Below are 23,379 nucleotides of genomic sequence, written 5' to 3'. Positions count from 1 at the left end.
TCCTGTTCACCTTGATTTATCAAAAGACGGAACAAAACTCGCAGGTATATTTGTGGGAGACGGATTTATCTATTACCGTAGACTTTTCTGTGTGATACAAATTTGTTTATTAAAGTCTTCGACTTTGGGTCGTAGTAACTCTTAGTTGTGGGTGAGATCAGCTCAGGGAATCAAGTACGTAGCATCCTGCTGGGATTAGAGACGCAGGAGCATAACTGTACCTTGGATCGGTGTGAGATTGATTGGGGGTTCAACTACAATCCAGACCAAAGTTAATTTGGAGTAGGCTAGTGTCTGTAGCGGCTTAATACAGTGTGTGTTCAAACTGGACTAGGTCCCGGGGTTTTTATGCATTTGCGGTTTCCTCGTTAACAAAATTCTGGTGTCTGTGTTATTTCTTTTCGCATTATATTTTGTTATATAATTGAAATATCACATGTTGTGCGTTGTTCAATCAATTAGAATATCCGACCTTTTGGTTGTTGATTTAAATTGATTGACACTTGGATAATGGTCTTTGGTACCATCCAAGTTATCTCTCTAGTATTTGATAAAGACTGGCAGATTTCTATTTGCTTGAGTATATATCAAATCGAGAGATTGAGATATAAACTCTTTGATATACTTTTTATCTAAATTGAGTCTGACTGTCTAGTTGATTCTCTAGAAAGTATATTGGAGTTTTTCCATACAGATTGCTAAGCGAAATATTAGGTGTGGTTGTTGTACCCCCGCTTTTTCAATCATGACCTCTATGTAGAATAACATAATTGGGAGGTTCTCCGTATGTTTGAGGACTTAACGCCTTCAGGACGTCGGTGATACTCACTGTTACCTGACTACATGAGAGAGACCCACCTTTACGTAGAAGATCGATTGGGCGGTTCTCCATAAGATTGAGAGCAATAACGCCTTCAGGACGTCGGTGATACTCACTGTTCCTTGACTATGTAGAGATATCATGTATAGATCCAGGCTGTTCTCCGTAAGATTGAGAGCAATAATGCCTTCAGGACTTCGGTAACACTCGTTGTTTCCTGACTATGCACCTTTCAGAACGGATATGACGCTTTAACTAGATAATATCCCTTCTGCAATAGATTAATTCTACCGTGGCATTCACCACTGAATTCCTAGAATATAATCTATTTTATCTCATTACCCTGATTTCATGATCGAATCCACACTGATCTCATGGAATGGTAATAGATAATCTCATTACTCCGATTTCATGATCGAATCCACGACTGATCTCATGGCATGGTAATAGTTTATTACTCCAATTTTATGGTCGAATCCACGATCCCATAGGATGATAATGCTCATTTTATTATCCCGAATCCATAGTCGAGTTCACGGCTGATCCTATGGATTGATATAAACAACTAATCATTTTTATTACTCAGTTTCATGAATCATTCTCCACTGAATTTCATAAATTCATAATAAATACTCAACAATCGGGCATCAGGAATATCATTGAGTAAGCCCCATAAAATGGTGCAAGTGTACTCAACAATGATGCACGAACGAGCACCCAAATGCACGAACGAGCATCCGAAAATATGGACAAACGAGGAATCCTACACAAAACAGGAGAGAGAAAATAATAATATTAAAATAATAAAGAGGCGCCAGTCCCATGCCTCTTCCATTATTTTTCCTTATTTTTGTTATTTTCATGAACTCATGAAAACTCCTTCATTCTAGCAATTTTCCTTGTTTGAGCAAAACTCACGGTTTCTCCATATTTCCATGGTTTCATGAGAAAAAATAATATAAAATAGGGAAAGGTGTCGCGAGACCGGGTAACCTAGCTGGTCGACCATGCCCTAGCCGTGGCCGGTCCCACACCTTGCAATCCCTTGTCCATTCATAATTATTATTTCCATAATCTCATGAAACTTCTCCATTTCAACAAAACTCATGGTTTCTCCATAGTTTCATAGTTCCATGAAAAATAATAATATAAAATAGGGAAACATGTTGGGGGACCGGGCTACCTGGTCGGCCGGCCATGCCCTAGCCGTGGCCGGACCCACACCTTACAATCCCTAATTTTTCATAATTATTATTTCTCTCATCTCATGAAACTCCTCAGTTTGAGCAAAAATCATGGTTTCCTCACATTTTCTCAAATATTGCTCAAACCATGAAAAAGCCAAAAAAGTCAAATAGTCACATGACCGACTAGGCTACTCACACCAAATATTAAAATATCATTATTTTAATATTTTCCGAATTTTGATCAAACGAGTAAAGTTCTACCTTGCTCATTCGAGCAAAATCAATAATTTTAGTCAAAGATCGAACTCTTCTGAAAATCCGAGAAATTGCTCAAACGCACATCAGAAAATGCCGAAACTCTCAAGTATGAGACACGGACATTATGGTGACACGGTCATGCTTCCTTGACCGACCAAGGCCGTCCCTAAGGCTTGCAAGGATCCGGTCCCACACTTTTTCATAATTTTGACCTAATTAGCTCAATTTCTCATATTGGGTCCAAACTCTTTCCAACCGACTTGGAATTTGCTCAAATGACCACCTGCTGGTCCCACGACCACCAAGGTCCGGTTTTATGTCCTCTTGGTCAGTCCCTCACTTTTCCATAATTAGGTTTCATCACCTAATGTTATTTCAATAAATGATGAAACTGGCATTTAATCAGCATTCTTTCACCAACTGGTCAACTCAGGATCCAGGTGCACGCTCACTTGAGCACTTGGACACCACATGGACGTCCATCATCCCATGTGGTCGGTCCCTCTATCACTCATGAACCGTTTTCATCAATTGACAAACGATTGATCAAAAATTAGGGTTTCGAACAAACGCTTCACGAATTTATCATTCTGAGCAAGTTCAAGCACTAATAAATTTATGTTCATCCAGAAATCAACATCTGGATTAATCATATAATATTCGGTAGTCTACCAATATGACTGTTTTTTGTGCGTAAGAAATATGGTCTTAAGACCTGTTAGAGCACTGCTCGATCGAACTCGCAAGCGTTGCTATCTCAAGCTTGTTTGTTAAAACTATAAGTCTTGATTTCTAGTCTACTTAAAGCTAAGTCTCGGATTAGGATAGAAAGTGTAGTTGAGCATTAGAATTCACGGCGATCATCGATTGAAGACTAAGAACTACTAAGGGGAGCTTGTGGAACTTCATGAAAAAAAGGTATGTGGAGACTTGAACTCGTCTATCACTAAAAAGTCTATCTACTCTATCTCCTATTTGAGGCAAGATTCGTATAGCTATATAGACTCCAATTATGCACATTTGATATTTCAAGATAAGTTTAACTCGCTTACATATTTCTCGAAATATGTGTTGGTAAGCTTTCGCTTTAACCAAGTTCATATTATATTCTTGACGAAAGACAAAAGATAATTATGTGAAAATCGCCTTGTAACATCTTACATGATTTGTGGGAGACGGTCATTTGATGTAGACTCGTAATTTTTCGTATTGATCATTCGATCACTTGAAAATTGCTTTGAAGCTAACAGTTTGTGTGAGACAGCTATTGTCGTCTTCCGAGAATGTTTCAATAATTGAAATGGAGTTTAGAACAATTGGATATAAGCATAGTATGCGTACTTGCATATATGTAATCCAAGTCCGGGAACCATAGTATGCATACCCGTACGCGTACTGGTTGGTTTAATGAAAGTCCGGGAATCTTGTACACATACCGGTACACGTATTGGCGTGAGGTTCAAGTCCGGGAATTTCTGCTGAGCTTGAAAGGTATGCGTACCCACTCGCATACTGGCGAACCCAAACTTAGTCCGGGTACATAAGTATGCGTATCCGTATGCATACCTGAGTAAGTTAAGTTCTAAAATCGATTTGTTTCATGAACTAATACATTTATATAAAAAGGAATGCAATCTTTTGCAAACCGTGGCTATAATGTTCATGACTTGATTCGAGTGAATCAAAATCGATTATCAATTGTGTCTTGTATACTTCTATGAGAATATAAACAATTGAACAATTCTAGAACTAGTTTCATTTGAGTCATTTGAACTAGTTATGGTTAAGATGAATGAGGTTGATATGAAAGTGTTCATATGGCTAACTTAGGTTAACTATTGTTGAGCCAACAAAGGTGTACACGTCTAGGTACGATTACTCATATCTAAATGAAGTCACTTTTCATTTGTGTATAACAAGATAACTTTGATCTAACGGTTGAAAGATATTAGCTTGAGTCTAATCAGGTTTTCAAGCGCAACAAGGGAGATCTCCGGGTCTGCGTAGGGCTGGGAAATCTATAGCTGCACACAACTCTTTGTTGTAAAAACATAAAGTTTCCAGTATTAATATGGAGCCTAGCAAGGAAAATTCTGCAATTTAGTTCTTTGGTTTAGAGTTCAATAGGAGTTAAGTATTTTGCTTTTTTTCTTCTTTTTAGTGGCTATTTATTTCCAGTTTTGTTGCCTAAGGGCTTCTTTGGTTTTTAGGATAGCTATTTATTTATCCCCCTTTATGGGGGTGGGGGGCCTTATGTGCCCCTTTTTGTAATTCTTGTTATCTATTAACACAATTTTTGACTTATCAAACAAAAAACTAATCAGGTTTTCATCTAAAGGTGAATATTGAATGCTTTTGTTACCAAGGTAGCATAGATTGCAAACCCTAATTTGAAGACTATATAAAGGAGAACTCTAGCAACTGCGAAACCTAATACCCACACCTCCAGTGTGGTATTAGTTGCGACTAGATTCGATTCTCCTTTAACCTTAGGTTTTTCACGAAACCCTGTAGGTGAACGACTTGAAGACTTCATTGGGATTGTGAAGCCAGGCCCAACTATTTTATTTGTAGTTGCATGTTCTGATCTTGCTGTTTTCTATCGTGATTGAGTACTATCTTATCTAAGATTTGCTCGAGATTTAATCTCCGATAGGCAAGATAAAAAGTAGTCACAAACATCTTCGTCTCATCGTTTGTGATTCCATAATATCTTGTTTCGCTACCATACGATTAAGATTATTGTGAGGTGATTGATATTTCTAGGCTGTTCTTCGGGAATATAAGTCCGGTATATCAATTGGTTCCTGTTCACCTTTATTTATCAAAAGACGGAACAAAACTCATAGGTTTATCTGTGAGAGACAAATTTATCTATCCAATACACTTTTCTGTGTGAGACAGATTGGTTTATCAAGTCTTCGACTTTGGGTCGTAGCAACTCTTAGTTGTGGGTGAGATCATCTAAGGGAATCAAATGCGCAGAATCCGGAGTGGTTCTAGAGGCGTAAGGAATGCGACTGTAACTTGATTAGTATGAGATTGGTTTGGGCTCAACTACATTCCAGTTCGAAGTAAACTTGGAGTAGGCTAGTGTCTGTAGCGGCTTAATACAGTGTGGTGTTCAAATATGGACTAGGTGCCGGGGTTTTTATGCATTTGCGGTTTCCTCGCTAACAAAACTTCTGGTGTTTGTGTTATTTCTATTCCGCATTTATATTTGTTTATATAATTGAAATATCACAAGTTGTGCGTAAGTTCAATCAATTGTGAATCCAACCTTTGGTTATTGATTAATTTGATTGACACTTGGATATTTGTTTTTGATACCGTCCAAGTTATTTCTTATATTCAATCGGGCTCGCAAATTCCTATTTGTTTGATTGCGGATTGAATTGAGAAATAGAGATATAACTCTTTGATATATTTGTTTTTAAGATTGAGTATGACTGTCTAGTTGATTCTCTTGAAAGTATATTGGAGTTAGTCATACAGATTGCTAAGCGAAATATTGGGTGTGGTTGTTAGACCCCCGCCTTTTCAATTAGTACCAGAGCAGACAAACACGTTTAAGACCTTATAAGTTTGTGTTTGTAGCGATCTGACTCTATGGACAGAAGTGCTATCTCTATAAATGTAATGCCTGTATTCGATGGCTCGAACTACTTATGGTGGAAAATTGCTATGCATGCCTTTCTTCAAGCACGTGATTTTCAATCATGGGTTTACGTTGTTAATGGCTATGATCCTCCGGTTGTTACAATAGGCATTGTAACTGTTCCAAAGGATATTGGTGATTGTGATGCTGCCGAGATTCTTGCTGCAAAGAAAAATCCTGACGGATTGAATGCAATCATCCATGCCATTAACCAGATCTTCAGCACCATGTGACTACGTGCACTCGATCTAAAGATGCTTGGGATATCTTAGAAACCGTATTTGAAGGTAATACCCATGAAAAAGAAGCTAGGCTTCAAAACCTAAATTCTGATTGGGAAAACCTTCGTATGGCAGATGAAGATTCATTTGATGAGTTTAATCACAAACTGTCTGAAATTGTTAATGCATCTTTTGCGTTAGGTAAGACTATTCCTGAAAAGGACATTGTGATGAAAATTCTCAGATCATTGCCATCTAGATACGATTCTAAGAAACATGCCATCGTTGAAGGAAATAACGTCGATGTGCTTTCCAGAAATACTCTCGCTGGAAGTTAAAGATCTTTGATCATGAGCACGTATCCAAATCTGGAAAGGAGATTGCTTTCAAATCACAAAAGAACACTAAATTACTTGATAAAAGTAAAAGTGTTGGCATCTCTGAAGATGATCCTTCTGAGACTGATTCATCAGATGAAGATCTTGAAAAGTCAGTCTCTTTAATCACAAAACAGTTTAGAGATCTTCTTTTGAAGAGAAGTAAGCAGTTCACTAGAGATAAACCCAAGTCATCAGTTAAACCTCGTAATCGTGTTCCTCCTAAAAACAGGGATACTGACGATACTGGTGATGAGGTTATGCCACAATGTTTCAAGTGTAAAGGTTTTGGTCATTTTGCAAATGAGTGTCCAAATCGTAGAAAATACACTGGAAACAGAGGTGTTACTGCAACTCTTGATGAAATGTATGATCAGTATGTTTCTAATGAAGACGAAAAATCAAGTGCTTCACTCCTCTGTGAAAATATTGAATTTGATAATTGTAGCAATACGTACATCAATCTCGATATTCTTCCGGGAGAAACTTCAACCACCTTGGAGGTAAAAACGGACTTCTCTTTGTCCACTGGAAATTATGTTTCTAATCTTTCAGGTTCAAACATTTGTCTAGCATCCTGCACAACCATGACGTCTGAACCATCCTCCACATTGACATGTTCTTATTGTATTCTCAAGGGTCATGAACTCTCCAAATGTTTCAAGTACAAACATAAGATAAGATATGTCAACAAACTCCAACGAAGAGCAAATTGATTAGTAAATAAGCTCAAACTTATTCAGAAATCGTCTGAGGTATGTAGTATCATCTCTTCCCGAAGAAGTTAATTTCCAAAGAAAAAAATTAGACCATCATAGAAAAGAATTCGGTCTAAACAGTCTGTGAAATAGGGTTATAAGAATTCCATTCAAGAAGGTTATGGTGGACAGATTATTGTTCACCCCAGCACAACTTAATTGTGTTGGTTGTGTATCTTGTCTCATGTGCCTGGTTCAAAAAAAAAAGAGACAAGAGTTTGCACACTTCAGGTTTTAGGAAAAGAGAAAAAAAATTTTTTCCCCTTCTTTTTGGTCTTGTTTTTCACCTTTTTTTATTTCTTCCATCTTTTCATATTTAATTGATATTGAAAGGACTTTACTCTGTTTGAGCAATAACAAAGGGTTAAAATCAATAATTCTGCCTTCTTTAGGGCTGTGAGTTGTGCGTACGTGAATCCTTTAGTGTATAAAGGTTCTGTAACCCTACATTCCTTTTTCCTTCTCTTAAATTTTTTTTATCACAAGATTGCTTGTTGAGTCTGATTTGTGAATTCCTCTCACAATCTCATTTTGGTATGAAAAATCCAAGCATTATGTCTTTTGATGGAAAAGATGTTAATATGATTGTTAATCCATCAATCATGAAGGAAAAAGATAAATCTCATATACCTTCAACTTTGAAAATAAAAATGAGGACTGTGAGGAAACCAAGAGTTGTTCCTTCTAATCTACAGAAGTTCTCTGGGGTTATTGCAGAGTTGAAGGAAACAAGAAAAGAGATTCAACAAATAAAGACTATTGTTTTAAGGACTCTCAAAATTCAGAAGGCCCTGGTTCGGTATCAGTCTAGAAGGTTTGTTTGAATTGACTCCTTTCTTCATGAACCTTATGTTCCCATGGATGTTGACAACAAGGAGTTCGGGGACGATAAAGAATTTTTCAGAGGTCTTAATGTCTAGGAAACTTCTTATGAGAATTTATTCTTGCGTTTTAAGAAGGATAACTAGGGTTTGGAATAGCAATTACTGTGAGTACACATAGCTATTTCCAACATTTTTCATCTTGCAATGTTTTTAAATTTATTTATTTAAATTCTAAAAGTTTATTTGGAAGATGATTTCGCGTATTAATCTTTATGGTTTTATATATTGCAACTTGTTATGGGATTGCTCAAAAGTTAAGTCTATCATATGTCTTTATTGGTAAAAGATAAAATGAACTTTTGACAACAAAAGTTAAGCCTATTATGTCATTATGCAAATATTGATGGAATACAGGATGAACTTTTGTCTACAAAGATTAAGTCTATTATACGTCTCTATGCAAATATTGATGAAAAATAGAATGAATCTTTGAATATTCCGCAGTATTGGTGTTTCCCTGATCTACATCTTTGTGTAAATACTGTGCGGATCCATAAGTTCTCTTATGTTGAGAATTTCCGATTAAACTAATCATGGGTTCTCTTGTGGTTAATTTAATTGAGTATTTTGGATACAAATTCATGTTTCATGTGATTTTTTAATGTCCAAAGAAATCATTCTTTACTTGTGAAAGTAAGGTCGCTCTTGTTGTTTTTTTGGGAATGACATTTTATGGGGGAGAGTTCTTAATTGAACTTGTGCTTAATTGCCAAATCTTTGTGGGGAGTGCGGCTGCGGAATATTGTAGGAGTTTTCTTGTATCTTTATAAACTCCTTGATGAATACACTAGTTTCGGCTATGCGAAATCATCGAAACAAAGTTGATATGTTCTCTTTCGGTCATGAAATATCTCTATGAAAATTTCATTAGGATCCCACTAGTTTTCGTACCTTTGCCAATTTATATTGACAAAAGGGGGAAGAATTAATGTGTAGTTCACACAACAAATACATATGGTTTACGGATCATTATGTAAGGGGGAGTGGTTTTCATGTGAGATGAAGTATTGACTAAGGGGGAGTGATACATATCACCATAGTATTGTTGTCAAAGTTGTGATACAATTGGACTTTGATGTTGTGTAATAATACTATGACACTGTATAACAATGATTGAGAGCAATTGTTTTCTCATTGTTATAGCTACGGATCTTCAACAACGATGTTGTTGAGTTGAACATGTTCAGAATCACTGGAGTACTTGGAAGTGACGAAGATTCCGAGTAATGTTGAAGAACCAAGGAAATCAAACATTCGGATTGAGAGGTGCAAAGTTTATTTATTTTGTAATCCATATGTATTGATATTTTTGTCACTAAAATTGACAAAGGGGGAGATTGTTAGAGCACTGCTCGGTCGAACTCTCAAGCGTTGCTATCTCAAGATTGTTTGTCAAGTTTAGTTACCAAAACTATAAGTCTTGATATCTAGTCTACTTATAGCTAAGTCTCGGATTAGGATAGAAAGTGTAGTTGAGCATTAGACTTCACGACGTTCATCGATTGAGGACGAAGAACTACTAAGGGGAGCTTGTGGAACTTCATCAACAGAAGATATATGGAGACTTGAACTCATCCATCACTCAAAAGTCTATCGACTATTTGAGACAAAAGTCGTATAGCTATATAGACTTCAATTATGCGCATTTGATATTTCGAGCTAAGTTTAACTCGCTTACATATTTATCGAAATATGTGTTGGTAAGCTTCCGCTTTAACCAAGTTCATCCTATATTCTTGGCGAAAGTCAAAAGATAATCATGTGAAAATCACCTTGTAACATCTTACATGATTTCTGGGAGACATCCATTTGATGTAGACTCGGAATATTTCGTACTGATCATTCGACCACTTGAAAATTGCTTTGAAGCTAATAGTTTGTGTGAGACAGCTATTGTCGTCTTCCGAGAATGTTTCAATGATTGAAATGGAGTTTGGAACAATTGTATGTAAGCATAGTATGCGTACTTTCATATATGTAATCCAAGTCCGGGAACCATAGTATGCATACCCGTATGCGTACTGGTTGGTTTATTGAAAGTCTGGGAAACTTGTACGCATACCGGTATACGTACTGGCGTGAGGTTCAGGTCCGGGAATTACTGCTGAATTTGGAAGGTATGCGTACTTGTTCGCATACTGGCGAACCCAAACTTAGTCTGGGTACTTAAGGTACCCGTATGCATACCTGGGTAAGTTAAGTTCTAAAATCGATTTGTTCATGAACTAATACATTTATATAATAAGGAATGCAATCTTTTGAAAACCGTGGCTATAATGTTCATGACTTGATTCGAGTGAATCAAAATCGATTTTGCTTCAATTGTGTCTTGTATACTTTTATGAGAATATAAAAAATTGAACAACTATAACACTAGTTTCATTTGAGTCATTTGAACTAGTTATGGTTAAGATGAATGAGGTTGATATGAAAGTGTTCATATGGCTAACTTCGGTTAACTATTTGTTAAGCCAACAAAGGTATACACGTTTAGGTACGGTTACTCATATGTAAATGAAGTCACTTTTTGTTTGTGTATAACAAGCTAAGTTCGATCTAACAATTGAAAGATATTAGCTTGAATCTAGTCAGATTTTCATCTAACGGTGAATATTGAATGCTTTGTTACCTAGGTAGCATTGATTGCAAACCCTGATTTGAAGACTATATAAAGGAGAACTCTAGCAACTGGGAAACCTAATCCCTACACCTCCTGTGTGATACTAGTTGAGACTAGAGTCAATTCTCCTTTAATCTTAGGTTTTTCACGAAACCCTGTAGGTGAAAGACTTGAAGACTTCATTGGGATTGTGAAGTCAGGCCCAACTATTTTATTTGTAGTTGCATGTTCTGATCTTGCTGTTTTCTATCGTGATTGAGTACTATATTCTCTAAGATTTGCTCGAGATTTAGTCTCCGATAAGAAAGGTAAAAAGTAGTCACAAACATCTTCGTCTCATCGTTTGTGATTCCATAATATCTTGTTTCGCTACCTTAATTGTGAGGTGATTGATATTTGTAGGCTGTTCTTTGGGAATATAAGTCTGATATATCAATTGGTTCCTGTTCACCTTGATTTATCAAAAGACGGAACAAAACTCATAAGTTTATCTATGGGAGACAGATTTATCTATTCAATAGACTTTTTTGTGTGAGACAGATTGGTTTATCAAGTCTTGCACTTTGGGTCGTAACAACTCTTAGTTGTGGGTAAGATCAGCTAAGAGAATCAAGTGTACAGAATCCGGCGTGGTTCTAGAGGCGTAAGCAACGCGACTGTACCTGGATCAGTGAGATTGGTTAGGGCTCAATTACATTCCAGTCCGAAGTTAACTTGGAGTAGGCTAGTGTCTGTAGCAGCTTAATACAATGTGGTGTTCAAATCTGGACCATGTCCCGGGGTTTTTCTGCATTTGCAGTTTCCTCGTTAACAAAACTTCTGGTATCTGTGTTATTTCTTTTCCGCATTATATTTGTTTATATAATTGAAATATCACAGGTTGTGCATAAGTTCAATAAATTGTGGATCCAACCATTGGCTGTTGATTAAATTGATTGACACTTGGATATTGGTTTTTGATACCGTCCAAGTTATTTCTTATATTCAACCGGGATCGGAAATTCCTATTTTTTTGATTGCGGATTGAATTGATAAATGGAGATATAACTCTTTGATATACTTTTTTTTAAGATTGAGTCTGACTGTCTCGTTGATTCTCTTGAAAGTATATTGGAGTTAGTCCATACAGATTGCTAAGCGAAATATTGGGTGTGGTTGTTAGATCGCCGCTTTTTCAAGACCGGTTCCTATGCATGTGAAATTTGGTATATTTCCGCTTTTACACCTGCTATGGGCATGACAAAGTGGCAAACATATCTGGCTAAGGGGTATATTTACCACTTATCCAGGTGCGACAGAGATTCTACCGAGCGATAGAGTCTTTATCGCTCATTGGTCTGCTTGTTGCGGTTGATAGAGAAACTATTTTTCGGTGTTATGAACATCGTTCGTTGGTTCATCAGTTAACGATGCTATTTTTTTTTGCGAAACTATTTTTCTGTGCTATGAACATCGTTCGTTGGTTCATTATTTGAGTATTTCCACCCATATAAATACTTAAATTCAAATTCATTTCTGCTTACACCAGAATTTCTAAATCTTTCTAGAATTTCTCGATATCTCACTCTTTCATACCTCTAAATACTCTTCTATTTTTTTTTTGTGATATGAATTCTACAATGGCTAAGTTCGTATAAGACCAACATGCCGCCAAATTCAAAGATGTGTTAACGGAGCCAATGTACAAATTCCAAAAAGAAGCCGGCCTACAAATTTTACTGTCGCGGAAGATGAATATATTTGTCGGAGTTATGTATATGTTAGCCAAGATTATATGAACGTTGCAAAGCAACAAGGCAGACCATCGTTTGAAAAACGTATTTCAGAAATTTCAAGAATAAACAATGAAGCTCAGTAATTGTGATGCGAGCGTGTTGAGTGGTCGCTTCAATGTAATTAATAAGGAAGTAATTTTGAATGTTGCCCGGGTAACGCGAGTCGGTCAAAACATAAAGAGTGGTGAAAACCTGATGAACTTTGAACAAAGGCGTCTGACAGAGTGGCTCCACATAAACAGAAAAGACTTCCAATATGGATGTTGCTATGAAATCTTACAAGCGTTGCCCAAATATAATCTTGTCTTGTCATTTTATGTAAAGTTTTAATTAATTTCTTAATTCTCAACTTTAGGCTAAATGTAATCTTTAAGTTTTCTTAATTTCTTAATTAAATATATTTCTTAATTAGATATATAAGTTTAATCAAAATGTAAGTTTTAGTTAAGTATCGATGAATAAAAAATATAAGGTTAACAACACTTCTTATTTTATGTCAAATTTTAGAATTCATTAAAAACTACGCCTTTTACATAATATGTAAAACTTCGAATTAACTAATAATATTGTGCCATTTTACAAGATATAAATTTGGACAATAAAAACTTCAGTAAAAGTCTCTGACAATCTTTTCTTTGACCTCTTGGTTTTGTTTATTTGAATAAACTTTCATTCGGTGCATTCTTGAGGAGATTTTCCTTTGTTCTTGCTAGTATGTTAACTTTCAATGTAGTTTGTATTTGCCTTGATTTTCATTGTCTTGAGTTATTCTTTGCCTTTTAGTTGCAGGTTTGACTTGGTTAATATCCAAAACTTGAAGATTTTTCTTTTTACCTATATATTTATATAATTATATCACATATCTTGCTAACGACATCTTCAAGTACTACTCCAAAAAGTTCAAGTTGGATTGGAAAATCAAGCTGGGTTCGAAATTCTGCCATTTTCAAAAATTTGAGAATTTTTTGAGATTGAGAAAGGGGAAAAAGAGATTTTTTTTTAAGATCACCTATTTATAGGCGATAGATAAATGACCGCTGGCGATAGACTTTCCACCGAGCAATCATAGACATAGTGCCAACAAATTTTGGGGCAAAAATTGAGATTGCAACTCATATACTTATAGGCGACAGAGAAATAATCGTCGGTGATAGATTTTCCAACAAGCGTGATTGGCTAAATCGCCAGTCATAAAGACGTATCGCTGGTGCTATATATCTATGATCGCACAATAGAAAGTATACAACTGAACCATTTGCCAGAGCACCCGACACAAGTAACCGGCCAAAAACGAAAATGCTTTAGGGACCCCGGTTTTGTACCCCATCCCTTATACCCCATTATGTGTCAAGTTTGTATTGGTCCATTTTTAAAGCGAACCCCTGCTTTTCAGGCGGGGCAGCGTGAGAAAGAAATCAACGGTAAATATTAGTGACACATAGTGGTGTAAAATGATGGGGTAAGTGGGGGCTCCCTCGCACTTCCGAGCCAAAAGAAACGAGAGTTCAGCTCATAGCACCATGTAAGGCCTATTCCTATGCACATGCCAAACACTGATTTTTGGCATATATGCACCCACTATGGGTATGGAAAACTGCCAAACTCATATGACGATATGTTTTTCCTGGCATATAGGCATACACGACAGAGTTTTCACCGAGCGATAGAGTCTCGGTCGCTCGATGGTCAAACAGTCGTGCGCTGGTCATTAAATCGACATCGATAGTCAAGTTGTCGCTCGCTACTATGATAATTGCTTATCAGATCTAAATCCAACGACTACTATTTCCCTCCCCCTATAAATACCCGATTTCTACCAATTCCAACCCAACTTCAAATTCATTTCACCATGCCTAGTGCTCGCATAACCGAAGTGGATTTTACTCCATAAGAAGATGTTTCTCTAATTCGATGTTGGGTTTTAGTTGCAAGCGATAGAGATTTTACTTTAGAGACTTTTAACTTATGGGACACTGTGTTTTAAAGGTTTACAGTGTTAAGTCACGTAAATCCAACAAGAACAAATGAGTGTCTTCAAAATCGTTATTGTTTCATCAATGACAATGTTAGAAAGTATCAGCAAATTATGTGGTTGATAAAAGGGGATAATACTGGGTTATCAAATGAAGAACTACAAATCAGAGCTCGTACCAAATTCTCCGAAGACAATGGAAGATGGTTTAGTCACGACGAATGTTATGAACTCTACAATATTCATGTGCAGGGATTCAAATTATAAGTATTGTGTTATGCAATCAAGGTTAATTTTTAATGAATGTCAAACTAGTTTCAATCTGAATATTAATCTAAAAAGATAGTTCCATTAATTTTAATAAAAAAATTACATTTCATCTAATTTGCTTACATTTTAACTAAAAGATTACATTTAAACTACTCATTTCCTTGTCCATTTCCTCCCTAACCAAAGATCCAATTGCCTGCATTTTCAGGATCCATAGAGTTGTTCAACAAATCAGTTATGGTGCCGGTTTGAGCCTCACTTGGTGCTTGAGTCTCATCAGAATCACCATAACCTTGATAAGCAATGAGATGAGGGGGTATGTTAACACGATACAAATCTTGAAATACTTTTTGTTGATATTGATGCTGGAATGGTTGAAATGCTAATGAGGTTGAGGCAATTGGGGTATACAGATTCGTTTGCCTAACTACTTCCATGTTCACACCACCACTTGGAGTCATTATGTCAGTTTGCAAATTACTAAACATACGTGTAGGAGTTGTTTCTTCACCACCACGTACTAATTGACTATCTAACACCATGTTTGGGGCTGAACTTTCTGGTACCTCTTTCATAGGACGACGTCTCAATCTTCTTTCACTTCTTTCACGACTTTGCTGACTTCCACGAATTTGCTGACTTCCACCTGGACTCATTCCTCTACCGGCTCCTGTAACACTGAGACTCAAATGAGTCATTCCTCTACCAGCTCCTGTAACACCGGGACTCATTCCCCTACTACTACTTGAACCATCATTACCTTCAAGTCTTTGACTCATCTCAAATATCATGTTTTCCCTCATTTTTTACATCTCATCCAAGTGAAAACTCTGAAATCCCTAAAATAGAGTCTTAAAATCGTTCAACCTGGTCTGATATTGCAAATCTGTAGCATTGACCCCGAAGCATGGATAAGTCCGAGTAGGTGCACTAGAAACAATCGGATAAGTAACAATCTCTTCAGATGTGCTGGATATAGTCTTTACTTACCAAGAAAATGGTGGCATGTTTGACGATGAACTTTGAGAAGGATATGCAAATGCGTCACCCGTCTCTGGTGGAGGTTGGGTAGGAAGAAATTCATTGTCAAGTGGCAACCTACCTACAATACAAACAGACGTTCTAGCTCCTCATAATGGTCGGCGATCAAATATTCATTACCAGCTGCCCTGTTTTCATTCATTTTCTTAGCATAACGCTGAAAAAAACTTTTCAAATCCAGCCACCTTTAACCCATGAGCTTTTATTTGTCTATGTGAATTATTTCCTTCTAATTCATTTGAATATAAAGGAAGTCTTTCTTCCCATCTACCGTCTGATAACCAATTTAGTCTGTTAAATGGAAGTAAGTTTCCTTGGCATGAAATTCCCGTTAACATGTATAAATCTATCGGTGTAATTCCTATCAACAATAATTATTCATAATTAGAATTTGTTGATTTTTATGAAACAAAACACATAATCTAAAAATTAAATTACTAAAAAAGACTGACTTACCGCATTCAAAGTCCTTGAAAAAGAACGTGATTGTAGTCTTCCACCATCGTTCTAATATAACTTGAACACGTTGAGTCATGTGGTTTTTAGGTTGTATTTGATATAGATGCCGCCAAGGATACTTTCTAACTCTCTCTTGAACAACATGGGGAAGTAATTCAAAAATTGTACGTAACTCAGTCCATCCACCTCTTAGATTTATCGAGTTAGATCGCTCCTCATGATCAGAAAGGTGATTAGAGAATACACCTTCACCGGCTACTTGTCTAACATTATTAAACTCGTAATTTGTATCCACAACAAAACTTACTCCACTGCCTGGGGTACTAGTACATCCTTTTGCTTTTCTGTTTCTTTTCTCCATATTTGTTTCAGGAAATCAAAAGATAATCGTTTAAGTTTAAGAAGAAGAATTGAGAAGAGTTGGGAAGAATTGAGAAGATAGGTGCGGTATTTATAGGCGTCAGAAACTCGAACAATGACGATATTAATTATATCGAAAGCGATGGAGTAAATTTCGAGCGATATTAATAATATCGCTTGCTAGAAACTCGGTCGCTTATCGATTTTCCCATAGTGGCGCAATCGGTTTGCCATGCCACCTGGTATGCCAAACATCAATTTTTTTTGGCAATGTCCCTAGGAATAGGGCCAAGAGTGTAAGAAATGCGGTTACCTTGGTATTTTTATCATAGATTATCTAACAGATAAATCTACTTTCTCTCTCCTCTATGTCACTGTTTTAGAGCGAGAGAGAATCGAAAGACTCAGTCCTCACTCAGACCAGTAAAGTCTTCTCTTCTCTTCTCTTCTCTCTTCAAAAATCTCCATTACTGAGTCGCAGACTCGGTCTCCTCAAAAATGATGCCACCAGAGCTTCAAACTCGTCCGAATAGAACCCTAATCTCCCCCTCACTCTCCGCACCATCCTTTTCCCCATCATTCAATGGATCAAATTACTCATCATCACCAGAACGATTCCAAAACCCTAGATCTTCAAATTCCGTTTCAAATCGGTTTTCACCTTCATCATTCATTCACAATCAACGAATCGCAATTGCTTTAGTTCCATCAGCTTTATTCTTACTTGATTTAGGTGGAACACCAGTTATAGCAACATTAACACTGGGTTTAATGGTCTCCTACATTCTTGATTCGCTGAGTCTTAAATCGGCTTCGTTCTTCGGCGTCTGGTTCTCACTAATCGCTTCTCAGATCGCTTTCTTCTTCAGTTCGAATCTGATTTCGTCTTTTAATTCTGTTTTTCTCGCAATTCTCGCTGGTTTTCTATGTGCACAAACGAATTTCTTGATTGGGATATGGATTTCGTTACAGTTTAAATGGATACAGATCGAGAATCCGTCAATTGTTGTTGCGTTAGAACGAGTGTTGTTCTCTTGTGTACCCATTTGTGCGAGTACCTTGTTTACTTGGGCTACTGTTTCTGCTGTTGGTATGATGAATTCAGCTTACTATTTTATGATTTTCAGCTGTGTATTCTATTGGTTGTTTACCATTCCAAGAGTATCATCTTTTAAATCGAAACAAGAGAATATTGGTTACCATGGTGGCGAAGTACCTGATGAGATTATGATATTAGGTCCATTGGAGAGTTGTATTCATACATTGCATTTACTATTCATGCCACTGCTGTTTCATATCGCGTCTCATCATGGGATTATGTTTGCTTCTATCAGTGATTTGCTTTTGCTGTTTTTCCTGCCCTTTTTGTTTCAACTTTATGCCTCAACTAGGGGAGGGTTATGGTGGGTTACGAAGAATCCGAATAGTTTGCAAAGTATTAGAGTTGTTAATGGTGCTGTTGCCTTGGTTGTCGTTGTTATTTGTTTGGAAATTAGAGTTGTTTTCCATTCGTTTGGAAGGTATATTCAGGTGCCACCGCCTTTGAGTTATCTACTTGTGACTATTTCGATGTTGGGAGGGGCTTCTGCTTTGGGTGCTTATGCAATTGGTATGATTGGTGATGCATTTAGCTCGGTTGCTTTTACAACTTTGTCCGTCTTAGTTAGTGCAGCTGGAGCGCTCGTCGTTGGATTCCCCATTTGGGTATGTATTCGACTTCCAACTAGATTTGATTTTGGTTCAGATAGGTATCATTATGCATAAATTTCATTTGCTCTCCAAAAACCTGAATTATATTGCTCTTGCACACTGTTTAAGAATGCTATTGTGTGAACTGGGATCTAAAGAAAGAATTTTAGTCACACTGCTCCATTAGTGTCTGCTATTGTAGCCGTAATCCAATTGAATCATGATAACTTGTTTAGCAAATTCCTTATCATTAATATTTGTTATGTTCAACTTGTCTATCAGTCTATGTGCAACCTAGGATGCTAAGTAGCTTAGACAGATGCTGAGGTTTTCATTATGTGGTTTTATATGGACCCAGAAATATGTCTAAAGAATCTAAGAGAACGGGTTTGGTTGTTTTTGTAAATAATAGGAGTTATTGACTTATCAATGAGTGCCTTAGTTTCCACCGATTCACAAAAACAATAGGTCATGAGAGATGGGAGTACCTGCTATTAACAATTGGCATTCCTGAAGTAAATAAATTTAACGCTAGATAGGGAAACAATAGTTATGATTAACTCATTCAGCAGAGAAGCTGTTTGAGTAGGAAAGAGATTTATGACTATTCTAACAAGAGGATTGGTACTTTTTATTTCTGCCAGTGAACTCTTGTAACATGAAGCTATTTGTCATTTTGGTTTGCAGCTGCTTCCAGTTCCATTAATCTCAGGCTTTTATTTGGCACAATTTTTTACTAAGAAGAGCTTGCCATCATACTTTGTGTTTGTCCTTCTTGCAAGCGTGATGGTGTCATGGTTTGTTCTGCATAACTTCTGGGATCTCAATATTTGGTTGGCTGGGATATCTCTCAAATCATTTTGTAAGATAATACTTGCTAATGTTATTCTGGCTATGGCTGTACCGGGGCTTGCTCTTCTCCCGCCCAAATTTCGGTTCCTGACTGAGATTGGTCTAATAAGCCATGCTTTGCTTCTGTGCTACATAGAGAATCGGTTTTTTACCTACGCCAGTGTATACTATTTTGGATTGGATGAAGATGTGATGTATCCAAGCTACATGGTTATTATGACAACGCTTGTTGGACTTGCGCTAGCAAGGAGGCTGGTTGTAGATCTTCGTATTGGACAAAAATCATTTTGGATATTGACTTGTCTTTATTCTTCCAAACTGGCTATGCTGTTTGTTACATCAAGGAATGTTGTATGGGTTGCAGCCGTGCTTCTACTGGCAGTTTCTCCTCCATTGCTTCTTTACAAGTATTAGCCTACCCGTTGCCAATTTTCTTTTCTTGCTTTGTTAGTCTTCTTATGCAACGATTTGTCTGTGTTTCACTAACTTCCTTGTTTGAAAATTCAGGGAGAAGTCCAAAGCAGCTGGAAAAATGAAAGTTTGGCAAGGTTATGCACATGCTGGTGTGGTTGCTTTGGCTACATGGTTCTGCCGGGAAACAGTTTTTGAGGTTCTACAATGGTGGGTTGGAAGATCTCCATCCAATGGCTTGCTTCTTGGTTTCTGTATTGCGTTGACTGGATTGGCTTGCATACCAATAGTTGCGCTCCACTTTTCTCATGTTCAGGTACTCATACAATGTTATATGCTCTGTATTCCTTTTGAAATCATGAACACCACACACATTGGCCCTGCTTGTTTTGTAGTTCTTGCCTCTCTAAATATGGAACCTTTTGAGACTGATCATGGCTGTGATCGTAATTTGAGAACAATTTGTTTGATATGTGTGTGGTTTAGTATTTTCACATTCTGTTGGTAGTTATCATAGTCTTTATCAAAAACAGTGGTACATATTGGTACTTCGGTGGAGACCGTCACGTTACATAGCTGTAACTTTAAGAAGATCACGTTGCTTATTCTGTTCTATCATATCTCCTTGTGCAGTCTGCAAAGAGATGCATACTACTGGTCTTGGCAACAGGACTGCTCTTTATCCTCTTGCAACCACCGGTTCCGTTGTCGTGGGCATTCCATTCTGACATTATCAGGGCAGCTCATATTTCTGTTGATGACGTCTCTATCTATGGCCTTGTAACTTCGAAGCCTACATGGCCATCTTGGTTACTCATTGCAGCAGTCCTGCTAACGTTATCAGCACTTACTTCTATTATCCCTATCAAGTACATTGTGGAGTTGAGGGCATTTTATTCAATTGGGGTTGGTATTGCCCTTGGTGTTTACATCTCTGCTGAATATTTCTTCCAAGCAACAATGTTGCATGCGCTCATAGTGACAACAATTGTATGCACCTCCGTCTTTGTGGTGTTCACTCACTTCCCATCTGCCTCAAGCACAAGACTACTACCTTGGATATTTGCCTTACTTGTGGCTCTCTTCCCAGTCACGTACCTTCTTGAGGGCCAGATTAGAATGAAAAGCTTGGCAGATATGGGAGGAATCGGAGAAGCTGGGGAAGAAGACAAGAAACTTACTATGCTGTTGGCCGTGGAGGGGGCTAGGACATCCCTTCTTGGGCTGTATGCTGCGATTTTCATGGTAATAGCTCTGGAGATAAAGTTTGAGCTTGCCTCGTTGATGCATGACAAGGCAACGGATGGTAGGGTTGGCGTTCAGAGCCGATCAGGGCAGAGAAGTTCTTCTGCTGGTTTCCCACCAAAGATGAGGTTTATGCAACAGAGAAGGGTCTCAACAGTGCCAACATTCACGATTAAAAGATTAGCTGCTGAAGGTGCTTGGATGCCATCAGTTGGTAATGTTGCCACTGTGATGTGTTTTGCTATATGCCTAATCCTGAACTTTAACCTGACTGGTGGCTCGGACCGTGCAATATTCTTGCTGGCGCCAATATTACTGCTCCTCAACCAAGACTCCGACTTAGTTGCTGGGTTCAAGGACCGCCAGAGATATTTCCCAGTGACTGTGGTAATCTCTGTATACTTGGTTGTAACTGCAGTTTACAGAATATGGGAAGAGGTTTGGCATGGGAACGCTTGGTGGGGATTAGAGATAGGAGGGCCTGACTGGTTCTTTGCAGTCAAGAACACTGCACTTCTTATCTTGACATTCCCAAGTCACATCCTGTTCAACCAGTTTGTGTGGAGCCACACGAAGCAGACCGATTCAAGACCTTTGCTTACGATGCCCCTGAATCTACCCCCCGTCATAATAACAGATGTAATCAAGGTCAAGATATTGGGGTTATTAGGACTTATTTATTCCCTAGCCCAGTACCTAATCTCGAGACAGCTCCATATTACAGGAATGAAGTATATTTAAATCAACCAACATACACTCTGTACAATATCTGTAGGTAAGTTTTTCAAGTGATATTTTTGAACCTTCTTCCGGTTCCTCTGATCATCATCTTCTGCATGTAATTGGATCTCTGTGTTTACAGGTAGCCTTTCAGTGGGTGATTGGAGCTATGATATGCACCCGTTATATCCAATAGGATTCAGATTCCATAGTGCACTACACCAAACCAATATTGTCAACCACTGGGAAAGAGTTTCAAATGGGTATCCATTCAAAAAGGGATAACCCAACTCCTACTGATCAATCAATGTATTTAAAATGTGCTTCTCCCCCTGGCTGTGCACAGCGCTTAACTTCTCCCATAAGGGTTTTAGATCACACTTATTCTTGTTGCTACATTTTTGAATTTTTGTAGCTGTTAAAGTACACAGACTGATGGGATATTGTTGCATAGATTGCTAGACAAATGTCAAGTTGTGGGGAACATTAACAAGAATATCAGATAATAGAGTCCTATGCTCCTTCAAACATGTTAGTTGGGTTCCATTTTACAAGAAATTCCTTGAGTAACACAAAAATGCAACTTATTTTGAGGTGGGTCTATAACTTAGGCGTGTGTAGAAACACCAGACTTTGAAATGGGGTTGTCAGTGTTCGTGGCACATTTGGACAGATCTCCTTTCTTAACTAAGCATAGTTGTGCATACTCGGCATTTCGTCAAGAATCGGATTCCTCTGACGTGGTGGCCTAAGTAAGTCTCGTCTTTTTTAACTTCGTCCGTGAGAACGAAACGCTCTTATGGAACCGGCGGAGCAGATTGGTTACCTCTCTTTTTTTCCCGCGTACTGAGTTTTCGACCAATAACAACACGACTACCAATACAAATTTGTGCTCAATGCGAAATCAAACAGGATAGTACTCTCAGGGAAACAACGCGTGCCATAGAAGTCGTAACCATCTTGCAGTGGCTGCCATCTCAACTTGGTTCGGACCAGAACAATCACCACCAATCATTTCAGGAGACAAAAGAACACGAACAAACACCAAAGATATAGATTGCGGAAGCTTACGATGGAGTCTTAGGCTCTTAGCTTTTCGGAAATCATCCATCCAATGGTTGGCGGGTCTGCGGGACATAACAAAATGAAGCTTCATAATATGCACTCAAATGAAGCTAATCCAGAAGTATGGTAGTTTGCAAGTATCAGCTGGGACCAGGAAAATGTAAGATCGTTTAATCGGAAGAACAGAACAACTGCATAATGCAGTAACCAATAATGACATTAGTAACTCCAGTGGGTAGCCAAGTTTTAGGACTAATGGGGGCTAAATTTCATTTTTGGTTGGTGGACTAAACACTAAATTTGGAGGATTGAACGTAAAATATCTAGAAAAATAAGAACTATTTAGTGATTTTAAAAATTTCGGGGCGGGGGAGGGGATTAAAGCCAGGGCGCGCTTTTGGTTCCGACACTGAGTAACTCCATTGAACGTACCAAACTACCTCTTTAGATGTTTAGGTCATTAACCCCTATTAGAGCATCCCAACATTAAGGGTCAAGGTCATTCTATACGAAGATCTAAATAATACCTGGCTTTTGTGGGTCATCGTCACGTGAATAAATAAACGAAAATAAGACTTTTGTTTGCTATTCTCAAGGCTTATTTAACAATTTTTTTCTTTCTTTTTGCAAGTTAAATGTGTCATATATTAATTAGATAGAATCTATTAACGGACTACTACGCGTAGTTTTTATTTTGAGAAAATAAGAGGAATTACATTTAAAATTAAGAATATTAA

The 23,379-nt window shown here is 37.6% G+C and overlaps 1 protein-coding gene across 1 annotated transcript; it reads left to right on the top strand.

Annotated features, from left to right (window-relative positions):
* The first annotated feature begins 17,018 nt into the window (after window positions 1–17,018).
* On the top strand, window positions 17,019–22,107 carry LOC113281213. Its single transcript, XM_026529895.1, has 5 exons — window positions 17,019–18,364; window positions 19,037–19,608; window positions 19,709–19,928; window positions 20,246–21,632; window positions 21,720–22,107. Exons 1-4 carry the CDS (start codon window positions 17,159–17,161, stop codon window positions 21,596–21,598), a joined length of 3,351 nt encoding a protein of 1,116 aa, XP_026385680.1. The 5' UTR covers window positions 17,019–17,158; the 3' UTR covers window positions 21,599–21,632; window positions 21,720–22,107.
* The last annotated feature ends 1,272 nt before the right edge of the window (window positions 22,108–23,379 follow it).

The sequence above is a fragment of the Papaver somniferum genome, chromosome 5 (genome assembly GCF_003573695.1).
Source record: "Papaver somniferum cultivar HN1 chromosome 5, ASM357369v1, whole genome shotgun sequence".
Lineage (NCBI taxonomy): Eukaryota > Viridiplantae > Streptophyta > Magnoliopsida > Ranunculales > Papaveraceae > Papaver > Papaver somniferum.
This window is presented reverse-complemented; position numbering and strand designations above follow the sequence as displayed.